This window comes from Loxodonta africana, chromosome 1, assembly GCF_030014295.1.
Source record: "Loxodonta africana isolate mLoxAfr1 chromosome 1, mLoxAfr1.hap2, whole genome shotgun sequence".
NCBI classification, from domain to species: Eukaryota; Metazoa; Chordata; class Mammalia; order Proboscidea; family Elephantidae; genus Loxodonta; species Loxodonta africana.
This window is the reverse complement of record NC_087342.1, coordinates 9,764,904-9,788,875: the sequence shown is the minus strand read 5'-3', so window position 1 is coordinate 9,788,875 and position 23,972 is coordinate 9,764,904. Positions and strand designations below refer to the sequence as shown.

General features: G+C 44.8%; 1 protein-coding gene across 2 annotated transcripts in view; it reads right to left on the bottom strand.

Moving 5' to 3' along the window:
• Nucleotides 1–4,329: 4,329 nt before the first annotated feature.
• Nucleotides 4,330–23,972, bottom strand: part of ARHGAP31 (Rho GTPase activating protein 31) — a 146,154-nt gene continuing 126,511 nt past the window's right edge. For both annotated transcript variants that reach the window (XM_003412981.4, XM_064284860.1), the window contains 2 exons: nt 14,140–14,420; nt 4,330–9,944 (listed from right to left, as the gene is read on the bottom strand). In XM_003412981.4, the coding sequence (XP_003413029.2) occupies nt 7,584–9,944; nt 14,140–14,420 (2,642 nt within the window). In that variant the 3' untranslated portion in view covers nt 4,330–7,583. The remainder of the gene's footprint in view (nt 9,945–14,139; nt 14,421–23,972) is intronic.

Here is a 23,972-nt window from a genome sequence, read left to right as displayed (position 1 = left end):
AAAGAGAATGGAGCAATGGGGCTAGGGGTACATACACTTACGGGTAAGGCCAAGTGGCAGTGGGAGGTTGAAGAAATGCATTTGAAAGCATAAACGTCTGTGGTGAAACAAGGAGCAGTTATCCCCACGTAGAGGGGTACATCTAGGAGGGAGTCACCGGGTTGTGCCAGTGGTTAGTGTACTCGGCTGCTAACTGAGAGGTTGGAGGTTCAAGTTCTCCCAGAGGCATTTTGGAAGAAAGGCCTGGCAATGTACTTTCAAAAAATCAGCCATTGAATACCCTGTGCAGCGCAATTCTACTCGGACACATATGGAGTCACCATGAGTAAGAATCGACTCAACAGCAAGTGGAAAAAAAAAGTGTCTAGGAGGAGCCTCCGAATAATGGAATAGCTGTTATGGATTATGGATTTGTAGGTGAGGCCGTTGCTGAGGTGGTAGACCATATATTTCTAAAGGTACTTACATCATGCTTTTGTCTTTTTCTCTAACTCAACAGAGTAAAAGGACAGAAAAGATGGACAGTAAGAGCCCTGGTCCCAGTTCAGAGGTTTGCCAGGCGGATATGGTAGTGGTCAAGGGAGTTGCTGGTACTGGGGAGAAGAGCGGAGGTGGTGCACTTTGGGGTCCGGAATGGCTAGGGGAGGAAGTGTGAAGTCTGGTGGGAGTATGTCAGAAAGAATAGGGGTGGGCCAGGGTTAGGCATTAGTAATTTGAGTAAATAAAAGGCATAAGGGAGCAAGAATAAGAGAAGATTCTGAGAATGGAATATGGGAGTTTGGAATCACAGTTTTGGGTTGTGAAATGATGCATTACCCTGGGAACAAAAGATTAAAACTGGGTAGAGGTGGAAGCTGTCAGCAGCTGCAGCCAGGGCGTGGGGGAGGTTTTCCTTAGGAATGTCGAAGTCATCCAGGATGATGATGGGAAGTACGGGAGAGAGGAAACGGAACCTGGCACCAAAGACTAGGAATCGGGGGCATCGACAGTATCACGGCCACAAGGGATGGTAAAAGGTACGATAGCTGGCTGCTGTAACATCTGATAAAAGTCTTGTATGAGACGGAAGGAAGCGATTGGTGTAGAAGCAGAAGTGGGGAACCAGGAGAGCATAACCCGCTGCAGCCGAGTCAGTTCTGACTTCAGCAGCCCTAAAGGGCAGGACAGAACTGCCCCCTGGGGTTTTCAAGGCTGTAACCCTTTAAGGAAGCGGAGTGCCACATCTGTCTCCTGCAGAGCAGCTCGCGGGTTCAAACCGCTGATGTTTCCGTCAGCAGCTGAGTGCCTTAACCACTGCGCCACCAGGGCTCCTTAGGAGAACACAGACCCTGTATTTTTCTGACCTTTTGTGGTCTGTGTAATTGTGGGAGAATGGGCAGCCTCTTGTGCAAGGAAAGAAGTCCTCAGGGAAGTGTCAGGTTAGGTCCGGGAAGCAGAGGCGACATCAGTGAAGAGACTGCGCTGTAGGAGAGCCGGGAACTGGGTGTGTGGGTGCTGGTGGTGGGGAAGGGGCGGTCCAGGAGAGAGAGCCGGGGGTGTGGGGCTCCCGGAGTATGCAAGAGAAAAAAGCACTTAGTGCAGCAGTGAAGGACGGTAGGAGAGGAGCAGGCCGAGTGGCGTCTGGTTCTAAATAGGGCATCGTTGCCAAATAGCAGTATTTCTATCCCCTTGGCAATGACATTTTTTACTGCGACTCTCAATAGTTTGTGAGCCTAGGTTATGTGATCCTTTTCCTAATGGCCAATCATTTCGACCCAGTGAGTGTCCCTTTCTCCCTCCCCTTTTTTTGTGATGATAAATGCCAGGATAACAAACTTGCTTCTTTGGTTCCCCCCCCCCCCCCCCCCGCGTGCATTAACGTAATCACTCAAATAAAGAATGGTTCCCCTTGATTGAGTCAAGTAATAGGAAAATTGAGTTCGCATCTCTGCAAGCAGACCTACGTGACTGCTTAGGCTAAGGAGTTTTGAGGAGCAATATGCTTTTTTTCCTTCTCGTTTTTTCATTACCGTATCCATCGGTTTCTACTTGGTATCTTGTACTACGTAAGAGGACGAAGCTGAAAGCATCTGACAATTGTTAACATGTAAAACGATGATGGCAAAAATCACTGATGCAAATCAGCAGACTTTTGTTGTGAGACCAAACCTTGAAGTAACAACAACAAAAAGACATTAAATATTTTAGCGATGGGTAACAGCAGACTGTTATAACCCTTACTGCCAAAGCTTTCAAAAATAAAGACGAGTCAGATTTTTCATCCACCCATCCCTCCATGTTTATGACCACCTTGTATGTGCAACGCAAACAGCAGTGAGAAGGGGAAAGGTTGCACAAGGGAGGGGTATTATCCTGAGGGAAAACCAAAGTACAATGGCCCGGGAGCCCAGGAGGGTGAGATTCTGCCTCTCCTTCTGAGGCCTGTGGGCTCCAGGAGCTTGCTTCATATTTCCCCAGCTGCTGTGCAATAAGGGGGGTGGACTAGATGATCTCCAGGGGCCTTTTACCTCTATCATTTAATGATTCATCATCCACGATTCAACAGAAAACCAAGAGTAAAACCACAGCCCAACACTGACCTCTACCCCACGATCTAGTCCAACTCTGACCTCAAATTCAGCCCCAGGGACCACAAAGCTAAAGCTCAACGCTAATCCTGTTGTTTAGAAAGGGCTGGAGAGAAAGAACTAGAACAATGAGCTTGATGTGTGTAACCACTGTTCTGGGCACTGATTTTGACAACCCATGTCCTCCTCTACCTCACAGTTTCATCATAAGCATTGTTTTGTGTCATTTATTAGAGTAAGTTCTTTAAGCATAACAGTCTGTTTTAATTACATTTATTTTTCTTTATGGATATGCTTAATATTTATACTTTTTTAATCAATAGAAAAACATTTTGATTATATCTTTGGAAACATTTGTGGAGCTCAACAAACAGCTGAAATCCTGTGGCTTTCTAATAGACTCCTTTGAAAAAGTGCTTTACCTTGCAGAATTATAAGCCAGGAAGTACTATGGCATTAAATTATTGCAAAGCATTTTGATTCGTCCGGTAAAACACATGGCTGTGTACTTCATAGCTTCTTGTATTTAGCTGCATCCTTCTTCACTCTCATAGAGAAGTAATCTCTGCATTGCTCACGAACCTGAAGGATACTAAAGAAGCTGCCGTGTGCTGGTCAGTCAGGGGTGGCCCCCAATCTTAACCTGCCGGAATGGCATGGATCTCAGGCAATCACGCTTCTTCCTTCCCCTCCCTCTGCTTAGAAAGAAGCTCAGTCCCTCTTCTGGCCCTTTGCTAGAAAAGGGGTTAGGCATAGTAAAGGTGGGCACATTCTTTGTCATTGCACATCTGCACATTTTGAGCTGTGCTTCCTGCTGGAAGTGCTTAAAATCACACTCCCGGCAACACCTGGAGGCTGATGGTGGCACAGTGGTTAAGTGATACGGCTGCTAACAAAAAGGTTGGCAGTTCAAATCCACCTGCTCCTTGGAAACCCTATGGGGCAGTTCTGCTCTGTCCTTCAGCATTGCTATGGGTGGGAATCGACCTGATGGCAACAGGTTTGGTTTGGTTTTTTGGCAACACTTAACCCCAAGATTTTATGTTGTCATCAGATAGGATCGACCGTGGTCGAATGTGGGCCTAATCGATCCTGGTGGGTCTTGGACCTACTGGAAACTTCTCCCTCTCTGGTCCCTGAAAAATAAATCTTACGTTCCCCTGCATCCCTTCAGGCAGGAGCCCAAGGCCTACGTAGACAAATGACTGTCGCGTACAATTCTGTCAAATGTGATTATCATGTGCTAAACACTGGACATGAAAGTAACAGGTTATCGTGGACCGGAGACTTGATCATCACAGTTAAGCCACCTTGTCCTGACAGAAGTCTAAACCCCTTCTCAGGAAGTGTGGAACACTGATCTTTCCTGCTCATTTGCAGAAATCCCACAGAACTTCACAACAAAAGCAATTAGGACTGTGCAAAACCTCAGAACTGTTTAACTTCGTTGCCACTCTGTTTTTATATCAACAAAGTTCCCATTGCCTGAATGTCTCACTGGTTCTTCTGTTGGATTTGGAATTGTGTTTAATTTGGTTCTGTACGGTCAGTAGGCCACTTGAGCACTATTAACAATCCTTTTTAAAAGATGCTAGTTGCTACATTTCCCCTTCCCCCCTTCTGCCTTCATTTGCTTCTGAATGGTTCTAAGTCTTGTTTCTTGTTGTTTATGGGCTGTATATTCGCTACTACCTGCCCCTCCCCGCCCATTTTCATTAAATTTTTCAAGGACTTAGGAGCTCTAAAATAAAAAAATACTCAGTGCAATATTACTAATCTCTTAATAATAATAACTTGTTGAGAACAATGATTACATTTTTAATGTCCTCAAAATTCAGAATTTTGACCTGGATAATATTTTGAATTTAGGGCTCTGATTAGGCTATGATGTCTTAATGGGGTACGTGGTCAGGTCTCGTCATATTCCAAGTGAAGCAGAGAATAAAAACCGAATTCCCTCTATCCACTGGTTTTAACTGGTCCAAAAAATAAAAAGTTGGTCTGGAAGGTCCATTTTGCAAATAAATATAGGTAATTGTCTTCTTAAGCAACCATTAACGATGAAAGAAAACATTGGTATATGCATGCATTTCACTTCAAATTCAACCTTTAAAATCAGCCACTGAGGACTGATAGCCAATTTGAAGGGGTCCTTTGAGAGTTTGACTCTGCTGTCCTTTCAAGGGTACCAGGTAGATCCTTATAATAGCACCTGTTCTGTCCCTTCCTTGGGGGGAAGAAGGCAATCTGATTCTTTCCAATCCCATCATCCTCAGGGTGTCCCAAGTGGGTGAATAAACAATACCAAGGCATTCTGGGGGAAAATTTGGGGCGGGGGGGGCGGGGAAGTAAAATGGATTTTCTTTACCACGGAATGGAATTTCATGAGCAGGCTAGCCCCAGCCTACAGGAAGTTCATGAATATATTTGTGACAGTTGGCAGGCTGGAACGTAGTCAAAGGAGAGGTCCACGCTTTAGCAGTGGGGCCCTAACTGAAGGTGAGTCAGGTGCCAGGGCCTAGTAGAACTGACCGGCTAGGAAGGCTCAGAGGAGCCGCTGTCTCCAGAGAGTTGTCAAGGTGTCTCAGGATGACACGATGACAGTAGTCTCATGACATCCACACACCCACACTGCTGAAGATGTTGCAAATAAAAGGCGTCAGAGCCTAAAGGAACTTGGCAGCCATTTTATCAATCTACATAGGTGCGCCAGCCTTCGGAATTGTTAATATATAAATGGTAGCTTCTCAGTCTATACCAAAATAAAAATATATTCTAGAAGTGTTACAAATAAGAATTTAAAATAATCATAAAACAGTTCAGTATTTCATTACTCGGCTCAGAGTTCTGACGGTGAAGCAAAGTGCGGTCCCCTCCCTCTCTCACATTCTAACTGGAACATGGGCCTTATCAAAACACAGACACCACAAGGGCACTGAGATCTCCATAAAGCCCATCTGCCACATTTTATGATAAGGCAGGAATGTGCTGTTCAATCTCTTGAACATGGCCTTCCTCGTCTGTCACTACTATATTTCTTCCCCTTGCTTGACTAGGGTGAAAAATGCTATGACCAAGGATGTTCCTTACAGGTTGACATTTCATTGGCTCCTGATCACATGTCTTGCTCACCCAAGGAAAATGCAAAAGCAGTGGCCAAAGGCCCAACAACTGCTCCCCTTGCTCACCTCTCTCTGCTCTCTGAAGGCAGAACTCATCAGCTGACTTGTCACTCCCTAGCACCCCTGCCACAGACACTGGTTTAAAAGATAGAAAACCAAACCCAGTGCCGTCAAGTCAGTTCGGTCTTGTATGTTTGTAAGGCTCATCAGGCAAGATGAGAGAGAGGAATATCCGCCTGTGGCAGGGAATCTGCTTCCAGTTTCTTGTTGAAGGAGGTTACTTCAGCTCGGTCCCCACCCTGCCCTGCACCAGCCTTGGCCAAAGGGTCTGCCCAGAGGTGTTACGAGCTCTTAGAGAAATTTCTGCAACGACTGAGCTTCTGGACAGAGTTCAGCCAGGCTTGAAGCTAACAAGAGGGGCACAGGGCTAAAAAAAAAAAAAAAACAGGTCTTGTTTTCCCTTGTTTCTGAAACAAGATTGTTGTCTTAGAAGCTTTGAAAGAGTTGATACACTGATGGGTTTTGCCTTGAGAAGGGCTCTTGTGAAGCCCTTTTTGGGGAGCATCAAAACTGCCAGTAGGTCACATTAGTTCTCTCCAGCTGAAAAAGAAAGGATCATTGGAAGTTTTAAATAACTAAAAGGAAATCAGATGGGATTATTGTTTCTGCTTGTAAATCGACAGTTTGAGTGCCTGGGTTGGGTGGTGGATGAGGGGAGAGTGGTACCTCAAATCTGCTCTTGAGCAATGGAGAGAGAGGGAAAAAGGAAGGGACCCACTGGCTAAAATGAAATACATTTTCAAGAAGGGAAGCTCATCGACTGGTAGTGAGGGCCGCTGGCCTGGAGCTCTCCCCTCCCCTCCGGGGGCCCCCACTCATCCTATCCTGTCCTCCTGGTCCAAGCCGAGTGTTCAAGAGGAGTGAAGCTGAGCTAGCGGGGTTTCCTGTTAAAGCCCCACCAGTTGAAACACGTTAATTTTGGGGTGCAGTTCTGCTTATGTCTGAGGCCTTTTTCTATGATGACATTCTGTTCTTGGACTCTGGTGTTGGAAAGGAAGCAGATAACTTTGCTATTGCACACCTACATGAAAATTCAGCACATTTCATTGAGGTAACCTTCAGCCCAGTCTCCATCCTGCCCAGCTACTGGTTTTACAAGTCAGAGGTCAGTACAGTGGCAGTTGGAATCCCAAATTAATAAAAGTCAGAGTCTTCTTGGATTGTGCCAGTCTCAGAGTTTGCTCTTGAGTATAAATTCTGAGTTTCTATATAGGCATGTAGAGCCATCTTGAATAAGTACAGAGATTCCAGGGAAAGAGCACGGGTTAAGTTCACCCACTTGGGTATCTAAGGGCACGTTAGTCTGGATTTCCAAATCTGCTTCTATTCTGGACAGTACACCTCTACAAAGCTTGTTAGAAAACTGGTCTGAAAGAACACATGCTTTAAAGAGCGTCAGAAAGCATGAAGTAAAGAGGAGACTTTTCAATCTCAATAGCAACATTTTCCAAAACAGGCAAAGAATTTCTCTCTCTTTCAAAGGACAACCTGACAGCTGGCTCTCAACAGGAATAGATAATGGTAGCTGGGAGTAATGCGATTCACAAACAAGCCCCAAATCTCACTGGAGGCAAGCATTTCAACCTCTTCCCTTGTGTGACCCTTTACCATTTGCTCTTATGGACTTATCTAAATTTCATCTCTTAGTCCTTCCCTTGGTCACTTTTCTGGAAAATGGACTATAATTAATAAATGGTCAAAAGACTGCAAAAAGAATCAGAGGCCAAAATAATCCCAACTTGGATAGCCTACACCTGGAATAATGGCAAGTTGGCCCTGTAGTAACTTCCAGATGAATCATGACATTTTCTCGACACCAGCAGGCGAACTGATGTCATTCTATTTGCCTCCCACTTCTTCCATCCAGAATCACTGATCTCCGCTGAGGCTGGTAAAAGCAGCTGGTTGAAGTCTCTAGTCTCTGGCCATTCTTAGGGATGGTCATTTTATTCCTAAGTGTAACCCCTTCTGGTGTGACCCATGTGTTTTCTGCCAGCTCCCCGCAAAGAAGGCCAGGAGAAACTGTCTGGATGGGACTTCTGATAGGGGACAGCAAGACCCTGGAATCTGTCCCTGCAGATGAGGGGGGTGGGTGGTCCATAATAGGGAAGGGAGGACTGAATAAGATTAGGCTCTGAGGTCTTCCTGGCCTTGACCTGTGGAAAGGCTTAGAACCCCCAGATGGTCGCTCTATTTTTGAAGAGAGAAGGTTGTCCCCAGATGGCTCTGTCTCTGATGTTCGCTTTCTGCATTGCACTACTGCATCCTGGGTGGAGAGGAGGTTAGACAAGCCTGGTTCTGGAGAAAGGTTTGGTCCCTCACACATGCAGGATGCCACAGCATTCACTGGTGAAGGGTCAATGACTCCTGTATCTTGCTTTGGTTTCTCTCCCTCTGGGCTTTCCAAGGAGTGGGGAGAATCATTTCTGGCAGCTTTCTGACAGGTGGGCTCCTCTTGGCTCTTCTGCAGAGGCTGAGCCCCACCCTCACCAGAGCTCTGAGAGGGCAGGGGCTGTGGGATCTGTGTGTACTGAACCTTGGGTGGGATGACCGGGACTGCCCTGGCCTGGCACATTTTGACCATGAAGGAGGTTCTCACAGCTGACACACTCACCGGAGCTGAGTTGCGGCGGCCTGTTAGGGCATGAGCAACAATGTCCAGGTCCTGGGGGTCTTGGGAGTAGACCCTCCAGGGGTCTGCTTTACAGTGGAATGAGGTCATCCATGTGACCGTTGAGTCTCCCGGCTCAGAGAGCTGCACTCCAGGTGAACCAAATGAGGCCAAATTCTCAAACCGGACGAGGTCAGCGAAGGGAGTAGCAGAGTCCAAGTTGAGAGAAGAAGGCCTATTTTTCCCTTTTGGGGGCCCGCACTCGGTGCTCTTCAGTTGTAACTTCGGGGGATGCTCTCCAGGCGAGGTGCTGTCCTGCACACTAGGTGAACTCTCCTTGCTGCTCTCTGGTCCAGAAACACTGCCTCGCTCAGTCGTCTGTAGGTTGTCATGCCCCAAGTGTGCCACCAGCTCCTTTCCCTCTGCTGGACTGACAGGGCCAGTTTCTGCTGGTTTGGGCTGCACATCGCCTGGTCCCGCCTCTGCCTCCTTCAGGCCAGAGAACTCTCTGAAGGACCTGGGGGCTTTCTCCTCCCATCCAGTCATCTCTCTCCTGGGGGCCAGTGGCTGCAGGAGGTCAGGATTCCTCTCTGTTTCAAGATTGGCACAGCTGCTGGAAGAGGGACCCAGGAGAGTCCACTGGCCAGTTTCCGTGGTTTTGCCATCTAGAGAATGGCTCTGCCGAAGGCTGGGCCTGTGGGACAGCCTCTTCTCCAATCTGTGGCCCTGGAGGCCCTGCACCTGGGCCTCTTGCACATCCTTCAGGGTGGGGGAGTGTAGGGGACTTGTCACCCACTGGGGCTCCTCCCAGGGCTCTACCATCTCCAGGCCATGCTGGGCACCGTCTGTCACAGCGTCATCTTCATCACAGTCTGAGGGCTCCTGTACGGAATGGGCTACATCCCCCTCTCCCTGTGGGGCCATCTCTACCTCCCTCGTCGTGCTTGGCAAACCAGGGTCTTTTACCTGGAAAGCAGCATTCTTTGGATTTTCCTTTTCACTCTGTCCTGGGGTGGCCTCATCTCCCTGACAAAGACTGGCAGGGCTGCCTTTGGTCTTCAGCTGGTCTAAATATGGACCTGTCCTGGTATTTCCGGCTGGGTCTTCTCTCACAGGGCCGCCCTCGGACTGCGGGACTCCAGGCACCTCCTCTAGAGGAGTTGGAGGGGGAGGAGCCGGCGGGAGGGGAGGCGATAGCTTTCCCGAGCCTCCCACCTCTACTCCTGCTGGTGGAGAAGCCATCCCAAACCGAACTATTTCCAGGGGAGCCAGGCTGGTGGGGTCTGCGCGCGCGGCCCTCTCGGGCTCGGCCCTATGGAGGCTGCTGGTGGGCCCTGGCTTCTCTCTCCTGGCTGCAGGCGAAGCCGCCTGTGTGCCCTGATGGGTCGGGTCCCGGGCGCGCTCCTCCAGAGGGGCTGGGGCCTGGGCTGGCTCCGCGGAAGCCAGAGGGCCTGGACCCGACTCCGGGGCTGGCTGAGTCGGGCTGAGTTGGGGAGGTGGCAGCGAGGACAGCTCCTCCTCAGACTCGATGATTTTTAGCTCTTGCTGAATCTCCGGCCAGATCAGGGCCAGGTCGTCTTCACCCTGAAAAACATCAAGAAACGGAGTATTTCAGACCAAGGGCTCTCATCGCTGACACCCCGTTTCCCGGTGGGAGTGAAGGGACTGCAGTAGTGCCAGGCTGTGCTCCCTCAGCAAGTGAGGGATACACCCTTAGCAGTAACTGCACATATTGACCGAGTGCTCACTTTACCCAAAGAAGATCAGTTGCCTCGGGGTTGATTCTAACTCATGATGACCCCATGCGTGTCAGAGTAGAACTGTGCTTCGCAGGGTTTTCAACGGCTACTTTCTCAGAAGTGGATCACCAGGCCTTCCTCCCAAGGCACCTCTGGGTGGGTTCGAACCTCCAATCTTTTGGTTAGCAGCCTAGCATTAAACCATCTGTACCACCCAGGGACTCTGAGTGCTCACTATGTGCCATAAAACACTTTCAGGGTATTTTCTTGTTTAGTTTTCACAACAAACCAGGAAATAAATACCACTGGAATTAACTCCCCTTTTACAGATGAGGAGACCTGAATTAAAACGCATTAAGCAATTTTTTAAGCAATTTATAGAAGTCACATAGAAGCAGACTGGGGTTGAAGCCCACAGCTCTGTCTACACCAGAGCATAAACACTTAATCGTTCCTGCATAAAACAAAGAAAAACTCTGGTCTCCTTTGGCCCCAGGTTTACCTGAAACCACACAAGAATGAAATTCTCCTAGTGGAATAAAAATATTAACTCTTGCCCTAAAATTTGCTTTCCGAATAAATAGAGTCCCTCCCCCCCCTTACTACCAAAGAAATACATATTCCATGTGGGAAAAAAAATTAAATACATACAAAAGAAAAGGAGAATACAAAAACAGCAAAACCTTATATTCCTAGTACCCACAGATAACCGCTGTTAACATGACAGGGTTTGCTTTTCTGGGGCTGTTGAATGGCCTCTTCCTCCTCCATCTTGTTTGTTACCTTTGTGTCCCCACCTCTAGTCAGGAATCCAGCTTCTCCTTCTCCTGGACTCCTCCCTTTTCCTACACAAAGCCCAAAGCTACAGACAGGAGATGATGGAGGGAGGCTTGGTCTGCGCCAGGGACACAAATTCCAGCTTCTGTTATTTCTTGTCTCCAGGGCTAATCCTCCAAGGAGAAGCAGTTCAGGGAAGCATTTCCAGCCTGTAGGGGTGCAGGCCGGCCTGAGAAGTCTGCCCTGTGCTGACTTTTCACCACCTCTCACCTGGCACTGATGGCACACTGCTTCATATTAGTTATTTTGTGCTTGTCTTATCTTTCCCAATGGACGGTGAGCTCCCTGAGGTCAGGAATTGTGTTTTATTCAGTTTTGATTCTTCAGGGTCTGGTGGTGCCTGGTATACTGTGAGTAGTTGCTCAGCAAAGGGTCTGTTGTATTGAAATAGATTGTTTTCTTTTGAATTATTTCATTTGTACAAATATCCAAGAGTAGGATTGTTTGGTCCAAAGGCAGGGCTATTTTTGAGATCTGATTCTACCTTATTATATTTATTTGTATACATTTCTACCTTGCCCACTAGCCTGTGTCCCCCTCCAGGACAGGGATAGTCTTTCACACATCTGTTTACTGGCCTCAGCACCTACATTTATTACCCCTTACTAAGACGTGAATACTAAGAAATCAACACATTTACAGAACCAAATGAACATCGAGCTGCCCCTCCACTCCATTCTCTGCTCTCTTAAGTGCGAGTTTTTATTCAGGCCAGAACCCTGTGGGGTGTCCCTGACTCTCCCTTCCTCCTCACTCCTTATTCAATCCTTCACCAAATCCTATGATTCTACCTTCTAAACAGCCCTTAAGCCCTTCCATTTCTATCCCCACTGCTCTCACGCTAGTCTACACCGCTGTTTTTTTGTTTGTTTTTTACCACATACTAGCCCCATTGGCATCCCTGCCTCCTCTTACCCTCCTTGTCCAAGCCATTCTCCTCCCAGGACTGAGTGACCCTTTAAAGACAAAATTCTGAACATATTAGATGTTTTCCCTGCTGTCCTTAGGTTAAACCTCAAATTCCTTCCACACGGCCCTGCCAAACGTGGCTCCTGCTTCCCTCGGAGCCTCACTTTTTCCAGCCCAGCTGTCCTGGCCTAGTTCCTGGTCCTTGAATGGTTCATGCTTCTTCCCATCTCAGATCCATGGCACATCTCATTCCTCTGCCTGAAAGGCTCGCCCTGCCAACCCCACTCCCTACCCTTTTCTCCTAGCTAACTTCTCAACCTAAACATCTACTCTTCAGAGAAGCCGTCCTTGACCCTCGTGACACCCCTCCTCCCTCTGACTAGGTTAGGTTCTCCTCCTCTACGCTTTCACAGCCCTCTATACTTCCATAAACAAACAAATAAACCAGTTCCCGTAGAGTCGATTCTGACTCGTGGTGACCCAATGTGTGTCAGAATAGAACTGGGCTCCACAGGGTTTTCAAGGCCGTGACCTCTCAGAAGCAGACCACCAGGCCTTTCTTCCCAGGTGCCTCTGAGTGTGTTCAAACCTCCAACCTTTTGGTTAGCAGTTGAGTTCTTAAGCATTTGTGCCATCCAGGGACTCTTCTATACTTCCGTATCACCTGAGAAATTAACTTCTTTAATGGCCCTTTCCCCTACTAGACCGTCAGCTCCAAGAAGGCAGGGACTGTGACAGCCTTGTTCAGTGCAGTGATCCCAGCGATCAGCATAGTGCCTGGCGCAAAGTAGGTGTTTAATACATGTTTTTGAATGAATGAATGAATTGCATGTCTTAATGTGTTCCCATGAATCCACCCTTTATCTGCTTCTCAAAGAAATGCCATTCATCTGTTGGGCTTTCCCAGAATTCAATGCCCATAAAAATGCCTGTATCTGTGATGGTTACAGTTGTGTGTCAACATGGCTGAGGCATGATTCTCAGTGGTTCGGCCGTTATGATGTACTTTGGCAGTTATGTGATGATGTAATCAACTCCATGATGAAATCTGCTATGAGCAGCCAATCAATTGAAAGGGCGTTTCCTTGGGGGTATGGCCTGCCTCCAGTATATAAATGGATGTTCCAGCAAGGCTCTTGGTCTGGATCCTGCATCCAGCTCATCATCATCTGACCTTTGGTTCTTGGGACTTGAGCCAGCAGCTTTCCTGCTGTTCTTGGGATTCATCAGCCTACACAGCCTGTGAGCTAATAGCTTGCCGTCTGACCTGCTGATCTTGGGTTCATCAGCCCCTGTAGCTATGTGAGTCAGGAGTAACCTCCAGCCTGATGCCTGATCCACCAACTTGGGACTTGCCAGCCTCTACAACCATGTGAACCATTTCCTTGAGATGAATTTCTCTCTCTCTCTCTCTCTATACACCATATGTATACGTGCTTCACTGGTTTTGCTTCTCTAGAGAACCTAGCCTAAGATAGTATCTCCTTCCCCTTCAACAAATGCAAACATGTCACACTGGGATCCTCACTCAGCCCTCCTGAGGCCACCGTGGCACCCCAGCACTGCCTTAACTCCCAGTACATGGTTCTTTTGTGTGTATCCTGGAAACCAAGCTCTAGGAAGCAACTTATAGGGCAAAGAGATTTCTTTTCCCCTTTGGCATCTTCTTCCAGTTCACAAAGCTGCTTCCCAAGTACAGAATTCTTCTCTGAGCATCCCTGGAGAAACTTCTCATATCTTCACCTTATCCAAGGACATCCCAGAAAACCTTCTTAGACAATTCCACCTCCAAAAAGCGGACAAGGTTTAGTCAGCTCTGGCATCAGATTTTAACTTCTCCAGAAGCCATGAGAGAAGGGCATGAATGGATCCTGGGAATCTCTCTGAAGGTTTTATAAACAAGTACAGATAACTGTCCATCCAGAATGTCTGGAAAAAGAGGGCTGGACCTGGTGAATAGTCGTCATGTTTGCAACCAGATATGACAAGGAGGTTTTGTGTTGCTCCTGGGATTGGATGTCATTACATTCCAAGGACATGTTACTGGTTTATGGTGACTTCAGGTCAGAAATATTTAGAGTTGAGTCTGTCCTAGGGAAACTGAGCTGAATATTTCCCTCCCATTACTGCAAGACTTCTGAAAAGTCCATTGTAAAAATCTTAGACCAGGTTAGCTTGTCTCCTGAAGTCCCTTTGGCAGAAACTGTTTCGTTAAAAAAAAGCTAAGCTATACCAAGAGCCCTTGGGAAAAACAGGAATACACCTGGCAGGACCAGGCAGTGAGTCCACCTTACCATCTCATGGAGAAACACGGCCTCGGCTCTGACCCTGGGGCTCTCCTGCAGAGCACTGGGCTCCACCTGGCCAGCCTCTCCACTGTCCTCCGCCACCTTCTCTGGATCCAGCGTCTTCTCTAATTCACTTGAATGTTGACAGCCCAGGGAGATTTCCAAGGGTTTCTGCTCCTGCAGTTGGATGTCTGGCTGCAGGGGAAGATCTTTGCTGCGTTCCACTGTTCCTGTTGCTTCAGGTACTGGCTTGGCATCCTCTGGAGCTGCCTTTTTAGGTGCAGAAGCTGCAATGAGGATGTGAGTTATCAGTTGAAGGAGAGACCATCCCCCACAGTGCTGTATTCTTTACATGGCTTCCTCCCTCACCTTGTTGTATTGCAAAATTGTTTCCATTGCTGGGCTCCCCACCCCCTCAGCTTTGCATTTGAATTCTGCTTTTGCTTCAGGTTGTATGCGAACCCTATTACACCTGCAGAGTATGATCAAGAATGTTGCCGATGTGACTTGTATGAACTCTCTACTCTACTCGTAAACCCCTTTAATAACAACTTGCCTGCCCGCCCTGGCAAGCAGTCGTGGCAGCAGCAAGCACCGACTGGCTCCATTTCCTTGCACAACAAAATAAAGGTGCCTTTTTTGTTCTCTCACCTTGGTCTCTCATTTATTGGCCAATACAAGTCATGCCGAGTAAGAACTTGGGGTTTCCACCCGGTAACATTTCTTGTGAGCCAGCCAGGAGCCATCTGCTTGGTTCCTGAGGTGGATCGGAAAACAAATGTCTGGCGATGTCTGGCACCACCAGGAGATTTTCTCCTGCAGACCTTGGAGCAACTCTGAAAACCGATCCTCCCCATCCCTCCTTCCCCCCGCCAACCCCCAGACCCAAACAATGGCTCTGTGAGAGACATGGAAAGCACCTGGGCTACGTGGTAGTACCTAGGTAAGGCCTTAAAAGAGTCCCAAGAAGTGGGAGAAATTGACTGTTGAAGGCATTAGGAATCTGAGGTTATTTGGGAAGTAACAGGGTAATTCCTAGGTCAGGCCTTAGAAGAGTGCCAAGAAGTGGGAGGAATTCACTTCTGAGGGCATAAAAGGCTCAGGTACCTGTTAAGCTGGTGCACCAGATTAGGCTGTATGAATGTGTGTGCGCATCTAGGGAATGGAGAACATTCAAGACATACTGAAATGCAGCCCGCTAAGATGCATTCTTAAGAACTGGGAACACAGAAAGACATGGCTGTGGCAGCATGCTTGTCTACTTCCCACTTTTGTCGTTTTGAATATTTGCCGAATAAAACCTTTCTTTTTGCTTTACTGAACTCTGTGGTGTTTTCAACCTCCAAGAGTTAGTTGCTACAGGGATTCTAAAACCATGAATCCAGTCAACCTCGAGGAGACCTGGACCGGGGGGAGCAGAAGCTAGCAAAAAGAGGTCCTATCTTCTGGACCCATGTGTTCCCACTCTCTGTCCCTTCAACACTGATGGGTGAGTGCTCTCAGAAAACAAGCCTTTGCTTATTCTTTCTGTTCTTCTTCTCATGTTTTCTTAAGTTTTGTTTGGCATATTTTTTGAAAAACCATTTGTTTGATTAAGGAGAATCTTTCTTAGATTTTTGCTTGATCATTTGTTTTAAGAGTGATATCTAGTAACCCTTGGTGAACTGCAGTTTAGGTCTGGATTTGGGCGTTTGAAACATTAAAGAGGTAATCCTATTTTCAGAGAACTCTGAGCTACTCTAAGCTACAAAAATTTGGGCCTGGGTCAAACAGTAAAAGCCATTAGGGTGGTCATCAGTGCTCATCATGGATAAGGTGGTCACAAGACAGGCTAGAGCACTAGGCTGCTTGCCACCCACATGAAAACGCTCGTACAACGGAGGTACCCACTGGTCTAAGCAAAACACTGTCTAAACCCTGCAATGTTCCTCGATAGGTTTCTTCTTGTGGCTCAGAGAAAACCTGGAAAACAGTGTTCTGTTTTGCCAAATTCACAGGCATAAGTGGTAGTTCTGCACCTGTTTTATGACATAGTTTCTTAATAAAGAATCACAATGTTAAAACTAAAATCATCAGCAAATATTTCACAATTGGAGGTACTAGGATTTAAGGTCTAAAATAAGAGACTAGGTCTCTAGCCATCAGAATGAATTAAGTTCAGAAACAAAAAAGGAAACCCAAAACTTGAACCTTAGAGCTTAACAACTTTGATAAATGAGCTTGGGTTTTCCCCCCTACTACCGAGACAATGGTTTGAGGTTCATATTTAAAAACACTATAAACTGAGTATACGAGAAGTAATTTGAAATTTCAGGGACTACTTTGGGAAAATGAGTGTTCATTTGTGTTGTCTCTTCCTCTTTGGGGAATTTTGCTTGATGCTCAGGTTTTGTCAAAAGGTCTAATATTCCTCCATCTGAGGCTCTGACAAGTTAATAAGTTTTATCTAGAACTTGTTTTTTTCCATTCAATTGAGTCAATCTTACCAAAAATTGCTATATACCTATCCTTGTTTTGTGTGGTATTGGTCAGTGAGTTTATGTGGTCTTTCTGTCTCCTTTTGTTCTGAGAGCTTGCTTCTGCTCTAGAGCATCGTGTCTAAGTTTCTGTCTTGTATCAGGTTGGAGGCTATGGCTGAGAATTGCTGTTTTTTTTTTTTTTTTAAGGCTGTCTTAGAACCTCAGTTCTTTCCTCATCCAGGAAAAACTGTGTCTTGCGTCTGTCTTATGATTTAGATTTTTAGTAGCTATGTTGAAAAACTTCATGTTTAAGTCAAACATAAAAACAAAGCCTTTCTAAGTAACTTAGGCTAGACATTATATAAAATGTGTTTTATTTAAAGAAAAAGGATAATTTTGTCTTAAAGTAAAACTAACAGTTTCAGAGTAGGAATAAGGGGAAAATTTTTTTTTCTTTTTTTGCTAAAGGGCTTGGTATTTACTAGGTGGGTAAAAGGTTGTGATAAAGAGAAAGCAAAACTGCCTTCCAAAAGAATAATAAAGAGTAAAAAATTAGTTATCTTTTGCCTTTCAAAATGTCTAGATCAATTTAAACATGTAGATGAATCAAGATGACCCCCCCCACGCCCCCAGTCTCTCTAGCCCAGCAAGAACTGATGATTCATTTACAAAACTGCAAAAGAGCTTTGGTATTTACTGGATACATAGCCTTTCAAAATGCCTCCATCAATTTAAATGTATGTAAATCAGAATGGCCTAATCTTGTCTTCTACTATGAGTCAAAAAATAGACAGGGTGGGACAACATCAGGTTCCCCAGCCCCCATCTCCAAGGTCAAATAGGAATCACAATGAGACACACCTGAAATGGCCTGGGAGAATGTTGCCCACCCTAGCCAGAGACTTCAGGTTATATCCATATCAATGAATTGGTCAGCTGAGCAGAGACTTTGTGATTTCTAAAGCCAGCTGATAAAATCTTTAAGGGCTAAAATTAGCCTGGGAAAATATGAGAAATAGTAAAAGTTGCATGAAAACTTAGAATGTTTAAATAGACTTTCTTTCAACAACAGTTTTATGTTTCATGGTATACAGGCTTAAAATAATTTCTAAGTCCTTTTAGGTAACTTATTGATGTTAAATTCAGTTCTTATATAAAAAAATAAAAAATATATATTTTTAATACTTTTGCTTTTTTATGCCACAAGAGAAAATACATAGATATATACAGATATATACAGATGTGTGTATAGATAGATATACACGCACACACACATATTTGGGTCTGCTAATGAGGGTGTTCATTTTTGCCACTTAAAGGGATGCAACATAAGAGGTATGCAACAAAAACATTTAAGATGTTTATTAAAAAGAAATTTATTTGATATGGTCAAAAGTTTTACCTGTCTGATTAAAGTTTAATGGCTTAATTTATGAGATTTTTAGGAGCTTTAATGTTAAAATACAAAACAAAGAATTGGGTTTCTTGCTGTTAAAATAACAAAATTTTCTTTGGTTTCTGAGTTGAAGGGTTAATTTATTCTTTCTGTAATCTGCCTTGAAGGCAGAGGTTTGGCTTCTCATTAGAGTAAAATTCCTGAGCCCAGACTAAGCTGCATGGCTTTTAGAAAAAAACCACGGTTTTTAACTTTAAGATCTTTGGTTAAATAATTTAAGTATTGTTTCATGGTGACCTATAATAATCTCCTGACAACTCTGAAACTTCATGGAAAGCCACAAAAAATTTTTTATAAAGGTGCTAAAAAGTTTTATTTAATAAATTATACAAAAAGTGTTGTCAAAATCAAGAAAAACGCCTGATTCTCTTTGGGTTAAGATTTATATGTTAGTATTTCCTTTTCTGTTTTTGCCTAATATTAGGCAGCAAACACATACTATTTATGTCATAATTTTATTATTATTTCTTAATTGCTAACTTGGTCACAACTTTATCAAAGTCAACCCTTTTGAGACAGATAGGGTTAACTATGCCTGAACAAAATAGCTGTTAAAAGATTATCATCTAGAAGTTGGGTAACCGGGAACAACACCCTATCGTGAGACAGATAGGGTTAACTGTGCTGGTGGAACAAAAGAGCTTTTAAAAAAGGTTACCATTTAGAAATTGGGTAAGCACAAACCCACCCTGTTGACATGAGATAGGATTGGGGCAGCCCATGAATTACTATCTCCTTCTTAGTGCAGGCAGAGGAGCAGAGTGTGACTGCTGTTTGATAACACTGCGAAGAATGGGAATTCCAGAACACTTAATTGTGCTCATGAGGAACCTTTACATAGATCAAGAGGCAGTTGTTCGGACAGAACAAGGGGATACTGATTGGTTTAAAGTCAGGAAAGGTGTGCGTCAGGGTTGTATTCTTTCACCATACCTATTCAATCTGTATGCTGAATAATACGAGAAGCTGGACTATATGAAGATGAAAGGGGCATCAGCATTGGAGGAAGACTCATTAACAACCTGCATTATGCAGATGATACAACCTTGCTTGCCGAAAGTGAAGAGGACTTGAAGTACTTACTAATGAAGATTAAAGACCACAGCCTTCAGTATAGATTACACCTCAACATAAAGAAAACAAAAATCCTCACAACTGGACCAATGAGCAACATCATGATAAATGGAGAAAAGATTGAAGTTGTGAAGGATTTCATTTTACTTGGATCCACAATCAACAGCCATGGAAGCAGCAGTCAAGAAATCAACAGACGCATTGCATTGGGCAAATCTGCAAAGGACCTTTTCAATGTGTTGAAGACCAAAGATGTCACCCTGAAGACTTAGGTGCGCCTGACCCAAGCCATGGTATTTTCAATTGCATCATATGCATGTGAAAGCTGGACAAAGAATAAGGAAGACTGAAGAAGAGTTGACGCCTTTGAACTGTGGTGTTGGTGAAGAATATTGAATATACCATGGACTGCCAAAAGAACGAACAAATCTGTCTTGGAAGAAGTGTGGCCAGAATGCTCCTTAGAGGCAAGGATGGCAAGACTGTGTCTTACATACTTTGGACATGTTGTCAGGAGGGATGAGTCCCTGGAGAGGGACATCATGCTTGGCAGAGTACAGGGTCAGCGGAAAAGAGGAAGACCCTCAACAAGGTGGATCGACACAGTGGCTGCAACAATGAGCTCCAGCATAACAACGATTGTAAGGATGGCGCAGGACTGGGCGGTGTTTCGTTCTGTTGTGCACAGGGTCGCTATGAGTCGGAACTGACTTGACGGCACCTAACAACAATAACAAGCCCTCCGAAGATGGCGACGTAGTGCTGAAGATCAAGTGAGCTTGCGCTGTATCTCATAATAAGTGATGCCAAGGGCTGCTGAGAGGTCTCCATCTTGAATATCAGTGGGTTCCATCTTAGATTCCAGATGCCCGTGCAACCTAATTAACACACACCACCATTCTGACAAGTACCCACCCCTTGAAAGAAGCCCGCTAAACATTCATTACTCTATTGTCTCCACCGGACCCATATAAGCCCTAGATTTGCTTCCCTTTTGGAGTCAGTCTTTTGGAGAGGCTTAGATCCCCCCTGACTCCTTTTGCTTGACTCAAGCAAAATAAAGCTTGCTGAAGATAAAGTTTGTCTTTCGTGTGTATTCTTACTCGGGAAAAGACAAGGGCCCTTTGTGTCAGATTAGCAATTGGTAACAATGGGTTTAGATATTGTAACTCTTGAATTAGAAGTTCCTCTCTCATAAAAACAGCTTTGTGACACTACTGCCTCTTAGAGAGCAGGATCCATGGCTGTTTACAGGTAAACCAAAGAGGGACAGCTTGCCCTCGAGAAGAACACTTAGAATGTTTTAAACAGATTAAACTGAAGACCTCCAGCAGGTCCATCCTATATCATCTTGTTAATCATGTATTCTCTGACGAAAATCTGATTGTCACATGAATTTTTCTATACCTTCTGTTTCCTCTAGACAAACTTTGTGTGAGGTGGATCCAACTATACTGGTTTGACATGATTCCTTTCCAACCGACCGTGAGTTTACGTGGACAATCTCTTGTTTAGATTCCTGGTGAATGCATAGGTAATGCACTTTGTGAATTTTAAGATTACCTTTAGGTATACATAGTAATGATACTAGTAAATATTGAAAAGGTAATGTGAAATTGTTACACACTATAAAATGAGAGTCAAAAAGAAACCCATTGTTCCAACACTCAGGGTATGGTTGGTAGCTTTAATTCCTAGTTATGGTATAGTTGAATTGGACAAATGTTTTAAGAAATTTATCAATCATTATGGGACAAATAACAGACAAAGTTGCTATTGTGATAAAGACACAAGAGTAATTTCTGACCTCATTAGCCAAGGTTACATGAGATAACAAAATAGCCTTAAGATTTTTTTATCAGCTCAAGAAAGAGTAGTCTGTGCTGTAGCAAATACATCTTGTTCCATTTGGATAAATAACACAGGAGAAGCAGAAGAGGATATACACAGAATTAGACAGCAAGCTACTTGGTCACACACTGTCACACCCTTACAAACACCAGAGTTATTTGGTTGGGTACCATCAGCAATAAGTACATGGGCTAGATCACTACTGCAAAGGATAGTAATATTCTTGGTTTGCATTCCGATAGTATTAGGTACAATAAAATATTATCTTCTGTTGTCTTACACACCAAAGGACAAAAGAAGGCCTTGGGCTAAAATTTGGATGTACATTGAGTCTGCTCGCTCTGCCAATACAATTGAAAATAACACTCTTACTTAATATCCTGGTGAAGAACCAAATGGTATCTGGTGGAACACTAGTACCATGAGTTTAAAGAGCCTGCACTGGCTGCCATTTAGGAGCTCAAAGTCCAGGCATTGATGTGTTATCTCCAATCTCTGATAGACAAGAAGGAATGATTAAAAAATAATATTGAAAGCATTATTCCCTGTCCTTGTGCATAGAGAATGTGACTCAGCTGGAGCCAGACTCACAAAGACTCGTGATGACACATCATCTGGGCCCTGAGGTATGAAGACAATAGCTAAGACAATCTGAAGAAAAAAAAGAGAATCTTTTAGGGAGACATTCACACAATAGAGCATAAAAGCCACTCCTTTTCTTTTAATATTTAGGAAATAGTTATAAACCAACAAGAGATCAGTAGCCACAAGGAAAGGCCTAGGTCCAACATTTACGCCTCCCCAGAAGTATGCCAAACAATTTCGACTCAATGGACACTGGTCTTGAATGACCAGTGCCCAAAAAGAAATGGAAGGAGTGAGACAGAGTTCCCCCGCCCCCCACCCTGTGCTGTAGTCTTTACCTGGCTTCCTCCCCTACAGTTCTGTATTGCAAAGCTGTTTCCTTTGCTGGGCTCCCCACCCTCTCAGCTTTGCATCTGAATCTGACTTTTGCTTGGAGGTTATATGTAAACCCCGTTGCACCCACGTAGTATGATTAAGAATGTTGCTGATGTGACTTGCATGAACTCTCTACTTGTAAACCCCTTTAACAGTAACCTGCCTGCCCACCCTTGGCGAGCAGTCTTGGCAGCCGTAAGCACCAACTGACTCCATTTCCTTGTACGATGAAATAAAGGCGCCTTTTTTGTTCTCTCACCTCAGTCTCTCATTTACTGGCCAATATGAGTCATGCCTAGTAAGAACCTGGCGTTTCCGTCTAGTAACATTACTGTCATGGACCAGACCTGCTTTGCAAGGATGAAGGGAATTTCCTTTCCTCTTAGCAATGCCTTGTCCTCAGATTCCAGAGTCACAGGCTGTCAGAGCTGGGAGGGATCTTAAAGATCTAGTCCAGTGGTGCTCAACCAGGAGTCCCCAAACATCCCCTCTGGGATATCTGGCAATATCTGAAGACATTTTTGGTTGTCACAACTGGGCGGGGGGAGGGGGGAGAAGGGTAGTGTTACAGGCATCTAGTAGGTAGAGGCCAGGTATGCTGCTATACATCCTACAATGCACAGGACAGCCTCCCACAACAAAGAATCATCTGGCCCCAAATGTCAACAGTTCCGAGGCTGAGAAGCCCGGCTCTGGTCCAAACTGGCACTTCACAGATGAGGAAAGAAACTGAGGTCATGAGAAGTCAAGGGTGGTGCTCAAGGTCACTCAGATCTGCTATTCACACCAAGCTGCAAAGATGTATGATTACGATTGACAGCTTCCTGTCTAACCCCTCCCAGGGGTCATCTGCACTTCAATTTGGATGTATTTAAGTAATTAAGCTCTGATTTAAACATCTACCAAGATCAGGAAGAGGCAGGAGACCTCAAGTTTGGCCCATTGCCTTGCATAAAGATAGAATCTACTCTATTCCCCAAGTCTGAGCTGAGCACATGGCTGTCCAGCTAGCAACAACATTTCTCAGCCTCCCTTGAAGGTAGATGTAACCACATGAATGGGTTTGACAGATGGGTTGGAAGTGAAAGTGATGTGTGCAACTTCTGCGCTACATCCTTAAGTGGACGCTGCTAGGCTTCCTCTTCTTATCCCCTTTCCACAGGCAGCAATGTGGATGCGGTAGTGGTGAGCCAACAAAGACCATGCAGATAGCCGGAGGGACCTGGGACCCTGGATGATCTCCCGTTATATAAGATAGAAATAAACTTTTATCTTATTTGAGCCACTGTGTTTTTGGCTGTCTTTGTTAATTTTAGTAGCTTAGCCTGTACTTTGACTAATAGATCCATGGGTTTATGAAATAGACTTGCTCCTGATAAAACAAGATAAAAATTTGGTTGGGGCAAAACCAAGTTTATAGGTAGAACCATATTTCAGATGCACTAAAATGTATCTATTTAGAATAATTCTATTGTAAATTTTTGAGTAAAAGAGTGAGGCAACTCCTAATATTTCCTTAGGGTAATTCTGGATTTTCATTTATCAGGTTTCCTTAAAGCTATCTGGTTAACTTTGACCTTCCCCTAAGACAAAAAACCAAAAAACCAAACCCAGTGCTGTTGAGTCGATTCCTACTCATAGCGACCCTATAGGACAGAGTAGAACTGCCCCACAGAGTTTCCAAGGAGCGCCTGGAGGATTTGAACTGCCAACCCTTGGGTTAGCAGCCGTAGCACTTAACCACTACATCACCAGGGTTCTCCTAAGAAGCATTTCTAAAAGAGGACACAGGGAGTGTTAGTGGTAGCTTTTAAAACAGCACAGAAGCTCTTCTTTCACTTTCAAAAGGATCAGGTTTGTGGCCCTTCCTCCTCCCCCAGCCCCGCCAGGACTGAGGTTAGTAGAACATATACTATAATCAAGTAAAAACCAGGTAATCAATTATTTTTATTACATTGATTGATCCTCACACTTTTTTCACTTACAGCCATCAATGATCTAATTGTCAGCAGTTTAGTTAAAGTGTAATACTTGATATA